Source organism: Podarcis filfolensis (assembly GCF_964270895.1).
Source record: "Podarcis filfolensis genome assembly, chromosome: Z".
NCBI lineage: Eukaryota > Metazoa > Chordata > Lepidosauria > Squamata > Lacertidae > Podarcis > Podarcis filfolensis.
The window spans coordinates 25,015,330-25,026,268 of NC_139617.1; the positions used below are offsets into that span (position 1 = coordinate 25,015,330).

General features: G+C 43.6%; 1 protein-coding gene across 2 annotated transcripts in view; it reads left to right on the plus strand.

Moving 5' to 3' along the window:
- Positions 1-3,472, plus strand: part of COL4A5 (collagen type IV alpha 5 chain) — a 136,537-nt gene extending 133,065 nt beyond the window's left edge. For both annotated transcript variants that reach the window (XM_083595798.1, XM_083595799.1), the window contains one exon: positions 2,106-3,472. In XM_083595798.1, the coding sequence (XP_083451924.1) occupies positions 2,106-2,187 (82 nt within the window). In that variant the 3' untranslated portion in view covers positions 2,188-3,472. The remainder of the gene's footprint in view (positions 1-2,105) is intronic.
- The last annotated feature ends 7,467 nt before the right edge of the window (positions 3,473-10,939 follow it).

A 10,939-nucleotide genomic window follows, 5' to 3' on the forward strand; every position in this document is an offset into this window, starting at 1 on the left:
CAATAAACAATACTTAAACATGTAAACTTATAAAGTTTAAGTCAGATCTAACTAGGATTACCATATATGTCCTCTTTTTCCAGGATACTTCTCTTTTTCATGGGTATGTAAAATGAGAGTCGTCGTAGCAATCCATAGTTAAAAGTAGAAGTCAGCAAATGTGTCCTCTTTTTTGCTTTTCAAAATATGGCAACCCTAAACCACACCAGCCTGTAATCTAATACAGAAAGTTATTTCACTACATACATTGTAATGGGAAACAGATTTCTGAACTGCTATTGGTTCAGGTATAATTAACTATTAGTAAAGGTAAAGGGACCCCTGACTATTAGGTCCAGTCGTGGCCGACTCTGGGGTTGCAGAGCTCATCTCGCTTTATTGGCCGAGGGAGCCGGCGTACAGCTTCCAGGTCATGTGGCCAGCATGACTAAGCCGCTTCTGGCGAACCAGAGCAGTGCATGGAAATGCCGTTTACCTTCCCACCGGAGCGGTACCTATTTATCTACTTGCACTTTGACATGCTTTCGAACAGCTAGGTTGGCAGGAGCAGGGACCAAGCAACGGGAGCTCACCCCGTCGCGGGGATTCAAACCGCCGACCTTCTGATCGGCAAGTCCTAGGTTTCGTAGTTTAACCCACAGCGCCATCCGTGGCCGTGTTAATTATATGTAAGGTTCACAGTGTAGGCATAATCCTTTCCTAAGTACAGTAGAGACAATGCCTACATGTGTAAGGATTCTATTAAGACAGAATGAGCCAATCTAGTGCCCTCCATATATTATTGAACTCCAACTCCCATCAGCCCTGGTCAGCTTGGTCTATGGCTACGGTAAACTAGAAATATAGCTAAAAGCTTGGTGCACCTGTCAAAGCAAAACCCCATTCTGCACAACCATAGCATGCATTTAGGACTAGGAAATAACCTAAGCCTACATCAGGGGTGGGAAACCTGTCATCTTCCAGATGATGTTGGACTACAGCTCCCATCGGCCCTAGCCAGGATGGCTAATGGACAAGATTGATGGGAGTTGCAGTCAAACAACCTCCGGAGGGCACCACATTGGCTACCCCTGGACAGGACATAATCATCCTGCCAGATTATTAAAAGAATCCTCAGAGGTCCATCTGAGTCAATCCACCACAGAGATGAGGTGTGTGGTATCCTGACATAGGGCCTTTTTGTGATGGCACCCCAATCACCTGAATTATAGAATGTGCTCTCAGGAGCAGGCCTCACCTGGTGTTGTGCCTGTTCTCTTTTTGGCAGCTGGTGAATAGTTCCTTAAAAACAACAATAACAACTGTCCCTTACCTTTACAACTTTTAGTCTCCTTTGAACTGAAATCTTTTACTTAGTTTTTATGCTGAAGTTTTTTGCACTGCATTTCTCTTGATTCTTTTATTTGGGTTTTATTTTTATTTGAATCTTGTGAACCTCTAAGGGCATCTTTTTTTTCTTTTTAATGAAGAACAGGTTCTTAAAACATTGTGATAAATAAATAAAATCTTCCTTGATCCTGCCACCTGCCCAGCTTTGGCCATGCACACAGTCACTGTACCAGAGTCGTCTATAAAATGTGGTCATACACATGCTTCCTCTACCCCCATCTGGCTTGTTCTCTCCACCCATTCCACTCCCAACATCTCCAGTTAAAGAGGTCTTAGAAAGCCTTCTATCTCAGAGAGAGAGACTCTGACAACCTACTGCCAGCTGCAGCTGGAAGAGCCAGTGACCCTCCCACTCAGCTATGACTTCATCCAGCCATAGGAAACATAGGTGGCTGCTTTAAATGTAGTCAGACCCATTGGTCCATCCAGCTCAGAGTTATAATCACTGACAGTGGCATTCCAGGGAGGGATTTTCTCCCAGCCCTACCTGGAGATTGGACCTGGGACCTTCTGCATGCAATGCAGATGTTCTACAACCAAGCTAAGGCTTCTTTTCCAGACACACAGCTCAGCTTGCCTCGCAGGGCTGCTGAGAGCATAGCATAGCAGGTTGGGAGGGACCTTGAATGCCACCTTAAGATCCTTGGAGGAAGGTTGGTATAGAGATGTAACCATGGTATCTAATTTCATGTGTCCTCTGCATTTCTGTTGAACAGTAAACCTCAGTCGGAGACCCTGAAAGCTGGAGAACTGAGGACGCGCATTAGTCGATGCCAAGTTTGTATGAAGAGGACGTAATGCCTCAACGGAGAAATCTAACGGTGCACTTCCTTTAGATATACACTTCCTTTAGATATAACAATGGTGCTATTGTGCAGAAGAAGAAGAAGAAGAAGACGAAGAAGAAGAAGAAGAAGAAGAAGAGAAAATTCTGATTATGCAGATTCCGGTGTGCCTCTCCTCAAGTGCCATCCCAAAGGTGTTCTTCTGGTGCATTTTTTGTGTGTGTGTCAAGGAAGGGAACTGACTTCTTGCAAAATATTGGAGACACCTGGGGTCACTAAGGATCAGAAGGTGAAGTTACCATTTCTCCCACCCCAAAGGCCAAGAGGGCCCGCTTTGAAAATTCATCCCAGAGGAAAAGAAGAAACTACAATCTTACAATGCACTGTGATGGTTCAAAAGAGCAGACTGCTCATTTTGAGAAGCCCAAAGTTCATGGTGCTACTAACCCTACTGTACCCCAGGTTTTTAATATGAAATGTTTAAGCTTATTTTTTTTTCTTTGTAAGTAATGAAATGTGTATATTGTGTAAGCACATTTTTTAAGTTTTCAACTTCTTAATCATTTAGACACAAAGCAGCCTAAAATCACTGACTTCACCAGAGTAAACCAAAACCTATATATAAATATATATGTTAAAAATACTCACATAAAGCAGAAAGCAATATTGTATAGGCAATAAGTGACAAGAGGATCTATTTTTGTCGTGCAGCAAACTACTACTGAGTTTTAAAGGTTTATTTTCTTCTCTGAGTTCTGGGCATATTTTATTTAGGAAAAGGTATAATAATGCTATAGCCATAATTGTTTTTAATTGGTGCTGTTGATGTCTATATTGTATGCCACACTCTTGATGATTTATCTGTCCTTAAGAAGCAAAAGAAAAAAGAAAAACCCACATTTTAAAGGGTTTTATTTTTGCATATTCTGTGAAATATTTTAAATGCTCAGCCAATCTGGTGCTTTGCAGATGTTCCAGACTACAACTCCCATCATCCCTAGCAAATGACCATGTTGACTGGGGCTTATGGGAGTTGTAGTCCAAAACTTCTGGAGGGAACAAGATTAGGGAAGGCTGCTATTTTCTTCTATTAAAAAAAAACATATTCATATAGTAATAACTTACATTGGTTCAGCTACCCCTTGGAAAATATGCAGAAAACACAAATGTATAAATATTATTCATGCACAAACAAATCCACTTTTTTTTAGCTATGGTGTCTTATATTTTATGCAGAGTAACTGTACACTTTGAAAAACCCTTTTGACTGAAATAAAGTGAAAACTGGTAATAATTGACCTTTTCATACCTGCATGTCAGTTATTTAGGGAGTCTCTTTAAGGGGATCCCTACAAGTTAGTCATTCTTCTAACAACAGTGTATAAACATACCAATCCTTCTTGAATGGTTAGGGTTAGGTTTATTAAATTTATATATCGCTTCCTCCTATTATTTATTCAGTTTATATCCCACTCTTCCTCCCAAAGGAACCCTGGGCAGCAAACACATCAAAAACATTCTAAAAATAGCTTAAAACAATCACATTGTCTTAGGCAATGATTTCATGGTTACCAGGATCAGTATATTTCAGACATCAAATGCCTGGGTATAAACAGGAAAAGTTTCAGATTCTTCCTGAAAGTGAGCAATAAAGGAGACAGAAGACTCTCACAAGGAAAAGTCCAAAAGCAATTTGCAAGCAGAGTAAAAATACAATTCATCACCATCATCAGATTTATTAATTGCCTTTTAAACAACCGTCTCAATGCAATTTATGCATAAACTTATAAGTGAAGATAAATGTATATATAAGTAATTTTAGGATATGATAACTGAGGGGAATTTTGTATATGTGTAAGAGCTGGGGTCAAATCGCTCCATTTTTTCTCAGAAAATATGCAAGTTGAGTAAATATGCAAGTATTTATCCAGTTTTCGTTTACAATGAGAAGGGTTTCACTTTTTTACCCCGTTCTTTAGGCACAGATGACCTTATAAGGACACACAATACTTGACTGGAAAATAAAACCTGCTTATCTTGTCCTGGCAGAGCTTCCTGGGATCAGGCAATCCATCTCTGCTGCTAGAGGGGTCAAAGTGCAATTCCTATGAAAGACTGGGCAGCAGCAACAGCAGCAGGCATGAGCCTAGGCCCTAGGAGAGAAATCTGCCCTGGTCCAGTTCAGGGATGGGGAACCTGTGGACCTTCAGGTGTTGTTGCCTCCAACTCCCATCAACATCAGGAGGGCCGCAGCATGTTCCCCATCTCTGGAATTTCTCATAAGTCTACTCTTCCTCCTTGTGGTTTCCTTAGCCAGCTCGGGAAAGTGTCAAAAGTTGGTGATCCTCAGCCAAGCCAGATGTGTGTCTTCAGCTAGAATAAGATGATTTTGCCCACAACGTCAGCTCCCTGTTTTAATCAGGAATCGGTAATTAAATATTGTGTGTGAGTTCTCCTCCTCACACCCAAAATGAACAAGAAGTGTGCTAGGGTTTACTTGTGCAACAGCACTCCCCCAAAAGGAAATGTGTTACCAAAAAGAAGACACAGTACGTAGCTAAATTATGGAACCCCTTCCCACAGGAGGCAGCGATGGCTACCAACTCAGAATTCATGGAGGACAAGGCTACTGGTGGTTAATAGATGTGGTGGCTATATTCTACTTCCAGTGTCAAGATGCCTCTGAATGCTAGGAATCACAACTGGAGAGGGTGTTGGTGCTCTCAGGTTCTTGTCAGCTTTCCGTATTGGACATCTGGTTGGCCTCTACAAGAACAGGATGCTTGGCTTAGAGGGGCCATTGGCTTGATCCAGCAGCCTCTTCTTAAGAGCTTATATAATTTTCCAGAGGTGTCTCCCCAAAAAGGGGCAGGGAACAGTTTGATATATCTCCCACATGATATAACAGAAATCATGTGACAGACTGGGCAAAAGAGAGAGGAATGGATGTGGTAAACTTCCAGTCAGAGCAGAGAAAGGCAAAGTCGCTTGAAACAAGATCTCTTCATCTATTTAAGCAGAGATGACCCAAGTGATAGAACTGGTGTCCCGTTCCACCCCCACCCCGCATCATAGCTGCCGACATAGATAAAGTATTGACAACTCTTTGAAGCCAAAAGGTCCGAGGATCTAATGGGGGCAAGTTTCCACCTCAGATAAGGTGGCGATTATTAGTTTGCTTCAGGGCTTTGTGAAATTCCATTCATTTTAAGCCTCTGGTGTGTTGTGTGTTTGCTTGTGTGTGTGAAAATCAGTAACATCATTTTGCTTTAATCTTCTAGAGAAAAGGGTTGGTAGATTTCAAGCTTGTCAGATCTGGTTTGTTTTAATTGTAGAAGCCCAAGATACACCAACGCATGCTGTTAATGTGGTTGGCATTAAAGCAGTGTCATAGCTACCTGGGGGGTGGGGTAGCTAGGTTTTTTGGTCCAGGTGAAGCCTCCAGAGGGGCAACATTGAGGCTCCCAGCCTGTGTGTGCAAATATTTGCGGGTGCGCACACAAAACTGGGTCTTTGAGCCAGGTGAAATAAAGCCTAGTTTCACCCTTGCATTTAAGAACAGGGTTCTTCTGAGCCTTTGTATCTGTTCTCAGTAGCAGAAGTGAACTGAGCTCACAGTTCTTTCACCTGACTCCTCTCCTAACTACCATACTTTTCCGTGTATTGGACAAGGTTTTTTGACTAAAAAATCATGTCAAAAAATGGGGGTCATCCAATACACGGATAGTGGAATGGGGGGTGGAGAGGCACGCCCGCCAGCCAACTGGTTGTTGGGAGCGCGGCTTCCTCCAATGCCGCAGCGAGTAAGGAGCGACCTGGGGGCACTGGCTGGGGGCACGCAGCTTCTCCTGATGCCGCTGCATGCAGGGAGCGATCTGGGAATGCTGGCTGGCGGCGCACAGCTTCCCCCAATGCTGCAGTGAGCGGGGAGCGATATGGGTTCACTGGCTGATGGGAACGCAACTTCCTCCAATCCCACTGTGCGCGGGAAGCACTCCCTGGATCGTTTCCCGCGCACAGTGGCATCAGGGGAAGTTGCCCTCTGGCCAACCAGCCGATGCCGCCACACATAGGAAATGATCTAGGGAGTGTTTCCTGCCTGCATCTGCATGGGGGGAGAGGCTCAACAACTTTGGGCCATCTCCCTTCATTTTCTTAAAATTTAGTCCCACAAAATTACGGGGGGTCCTTATACATGGGGGCATCTTATAAACTGAAAAATACGGTAGCTTTCTTCCTTACAACAGCCTAGGTTTAGGTGGGGAAAGTCATTTTGTTGCTGTTATTCAATGGAAAGTCAGAAACCCTTGATTTGCTGCAAATCACCCAGAGATCCACCTGTAGAACCCTCTCCAACCTTTTTTCATCCTTGCTTAAGAGTACTCTGGTTGAATAAAAACACATCAGCATTCTAAACATCTGAGTAAGCTTGGCTAAACAAAAATGTTTTAGCAGGTGCTGAAGAGAGTACAGTGAAGGTATCTGCTTGATGTCAACAGGCAACAGTTCCAAAGTGTGAGTGCTGCCACACTAAGAGATCAGTTTCTTGCAGACATGGAACAGGTATTATTTGGCACCTGTAAGAGTGCCTGTTCTGCAGACTGAAGCAATCAGGTAGGCATACATGGGGCAAGGCAATCTCACAGGTAAACTGACCCCACATTGTTAAGGACTTTATGTAACACCTTGAACCTGGCCTGGCAGCAAATTGACAGCCAGTTTAGATAACTCAGCACAGGGTTGACAAGGTCCCACCACTGCCATATAGCGTAACTGATCATTCACATCATAGGAAGTCCACTGGCCCGTCTAGTTTAGTATTGTTTGCATGGATTCAGCAGCTCTCCAGGGCTTCAGAAAGGGGTCTCTGCTAGCCTCATCTGGGGATGCTGAGGATTGAACCTGGGACTTTCTGCATGCCAACAAGATGCTTTTATCATTGAGCTAAGGTCCTTCCCTGTTGACCCCTGCTTGTGTACTGGGCACAATAGTAGCCAAAGACTGATGGCAATACTATGTGGGTATGCACTGACTAAGCCAACCCTGATGTAAGTGTGTGTATATGCAGGTGCATGCTATGGCTTTTTTGTGATAGTACTCACTAGGAGGCTAGGAGACTTGAGCAGGTTCATCTCCAGGTTGGTGTGGTAGGTCCACACACAGAGAAGAAAGGGGCTTGTGGCAGCGGTGCTGTGTGTGTCTTATCCTTCTGTCTGTCCCTCAGGTTCTTGATGGAAAGAAATGGTTAGTTAACAGTGCTGAAACCCATGGGGGAGGAAAGGCAATGGCAGGGGATTGGGGCTGCGCCATTGTTGGCTGCCCCACTGTGCTGCCAAGTGCTGCTGGGCCTGGCGGAAGGGGTATAAAGGGCAGCTGGCTCATCTCTGGCTCGCTTGGGTCCAACAGCCTTCTTGATTTTGGGGGCTAGCTGACAGATTGCACAGTGTCCTTTTTCAAAAGCTGGGTAGCTTCCTTGGTGCATGTAGCTCCAGATTTTGGACATCCTGTTAGCTTGGGATGATGGGAATTGTAGTCCCAAACATCTGGAGGGCCAGAGTTTGCCTATGCCTGTCCTTGAGCATTCTCCCTGAGGGAGTGCTTTTGTTTTATCATTTGCTGTTGGCCATACTGGGCTCGTTTGGGAGGAAAAGTGGGATACTTTCTTTGTTTCTACCCCACCTTTCCCCCCAAGGAGCTCAAGGTAGCATACATGGTTCTTCCCACTCCCCATTTTATCCTCACAACAACCCTGTGAGGTAGATTAAGGCTAAGAGGCAGTAACTGGCTCAAAGCCACCATGTGAGCTTCATGCCTGAGTGGGAGCAAGAACCCCAGCCTCTCAAGTCTTAACCCTGACCATTACAGAAAGAAAGAAATAATGGGACAGCAGTTGCCAGATATTCATGTTGTTATTGTAGTTGTGATAGTTACATGTGTTGAAAGTGCAAAACTGCATATTTTTGTTGGGGCTTGAGTTTTGCAGTAACACATCAGGAATGTAGTTAATAAATGCATGCTTCATCACTGAAGTAATATGCATGGTTGTCTAAAGACACACATACACACAAACAAATGCTGCTGTTGAGACCATGAAGTCCAGAGTCAAGATTACCTGGCTGCAACTCTGATTACTGGTTAATGGCTAGTGAATTATCTCTGTTATCCCAGATGATTTGGGATACCATCAAGAACAACCTGTTTCAGTTTTGATGCAGTATAAAAACAATGGCACTTTGCATCAAGTTCTTTGCATTGGAAACAATTGAAGATATCTTTGTTAAAACAAGCGTTCCCAGCATGATGAATTGGTCTCTGGCATAGTTGTCTACTTTGAATTGCTTTTAACCATTTTTAGTTTTTATTGTGTGTTGTACATCACCTTGAGATGTGTGTGGAAGGCAGCACACTGTTCTGTGCAGTATGTCAGCCTTAGGACTAGTATAATTCTTGCCTTCCTTTGCACATCATTAGCCAAACACCTTTTTTAAATGACAAATACAGCTTCCCCTGTTCCTGGACTACAGTGCTTTTTGTTTAATAAAGTTATTCATTATTAAACAGAGAGGAATGAGGGACTGGAAGAAATTTAAATTCCAAGTCCTTCAATATTGCACTTTGGGCAATATTTACATTATGCAAGAACTGTAAAGAAGCATACCAGGTGTTAAAACTATTCTTGAACATCTAATAATGGGTTCAAGATGCCAAGCTTGATCATGAGGGGCCTGGGGCATAGTTTTGCCCCAAGCAAATTTCTCAAATACAGCAACCCTTCATTTGGCAGCAGTGGGAAGAAGAAGAAGAAGAAGAAGAAGAAGAAGAAGAAGAAGAAGAAGAAGAAGAAGAAGAAGAAGAAGAAGAGGAGGAAGAGGAAGAAGAAGAGGGAGGAGGAGGAGGAGGAGGTAGACAAAACACTCAGAGTGGCTTAAACTTTCTAGAGTGGAGGAACACTGGTCATTCCAAGGGCTTCATTCCTTTCTAGACAACTTTCTGAGGGCCGCATGCCCGCATGCTCCGTAGCCTTCCTTGTTTCCATTCCAATACAATTTGTTCACAATTCCAATGAATCATTCTACAAAGCCCACACTTCACAATTTTTGTGTAATATTGCCTGTTCTGAATATCCCACCTGTGACTTTGCTTAAGCAGCTCATAACGCACATACCCCTGAACCTCCCACTGTTGTACTGCTTCTGGCAGAAAGAAAGGAAATCCATGCACTGTGCAGAGGTGCTTTTTTATATGTGTATTGCTGGGGTTTTGCCATAGTGTTTCTTTGTTATTACTAGGCTGCGTCACACACTGTGCTGGTTTAAATGCCTCAAAATGAGTGTGTGTGCACATACACAAACTCAACAGGAGGGAAGGACTAGAAGGAAAAGAAATAAGGAAAGCTTTTGCAAGCTGAAGAAGAAGGGAGAGAGGACGGTGCTTTGGGCTTGTTGGCACACTAGAATGTGTGTTGTTTGGAAGCAGGCAGATGTTTGTTGCTCCCACACAAACAGGCCCCACTTGGAAACACACAAGCAAGCAAGCACTAAACTTTGTGCCCTAGAGTAATCTTAAAAATGAAAATCCAGGTAAACTGGGAAAGACGAAAATCCAGCCTGTTGGTCCTTGCTGACCAACACAACTAACCACAGTCTCAGGCACAGAAATAAGGCCCACTGAGTACAAAGGGAATTCCTTCCTCCCAGGTAAATCCAGCCAGAAAGGAGAGGAAAGGTGTACCTGGAAATGAACAGCATCATCAATTAAAAAGAAACGAGGGAAGGAAGGTAGAGGTTTGGTGGCATAAGGGGCATAAGCAGCAGCACAGAGGAAGTAAGAAACAGGAGAACATACTGCCAACACACCTGACACAGAACATAGGAGCCAACTCCTAGCAGTAGAGGGGTCTTTGCCTCCCAATAAAATATTTGAGCCCACCCCCAAGTTGATGGGCATTGCCATTCAAATGGTGTACGTGCACCCCCCCCAATATTTTATTCAAGTTGGCACCCCTGCCACAGAACAGTGGCATGTACAGTGGTACCTCGGGTTATGAACTTAATACGTTCCGGAGGTCTGTTCTTAACCTGAAACCATTCTTAACCTGAGACACGCGCTTTTGCTAATGGGGCCTCCTGCTGATGCTGTGCCATTGTCATGCAATTTCCATTCTCATCCTGGGGCAAAGTTCACAAGCCGGAGCAACTACTTCCGGGTTAGCGGAGTTCGTAACCTGAAGCGTTTGTAACCCAAACTGTTTGTAACCTGAGGTAGCACTGTAATGGAGTTAGAAAACCATCTCACATTACTATCAGTTAGATTATAGTTTCAGATAAATTTATATATCACCAGGAAGGAATTTTAGACTTGCACATTTAAAGTGGATTAATGTGCTCTGTCCCCCTAGTGTAACAAACCCACTCTAAAAAGAAAGAAAGAGACTTCTTGCAGCTAGAAAAGTGATGGGGAAATGCACTGAAAAGTGTGGGATTAGCAAATGAGTCCTGAGATGGCATGGTTCCTGGAGGGTTGGCAAAGGAAGAATGTAGATCTCAGGTCAAAAAAGTTTAGCCACCTGTTGTTTACACAGATGACTACATTTAACCACCAGATGGTAGCATCTGCAAATGAAACATGGCAGTGGAGGCTCTTATAGCCCTAGAACACAAACATAAGCACAGACTCAGTTTCTGGTTGCTTAAGCATTTGTTTTACAGGACTGTTTACCAGATGAATGGACAAATGGATCAGAAGGCCAATAGTTTCAAGGACTA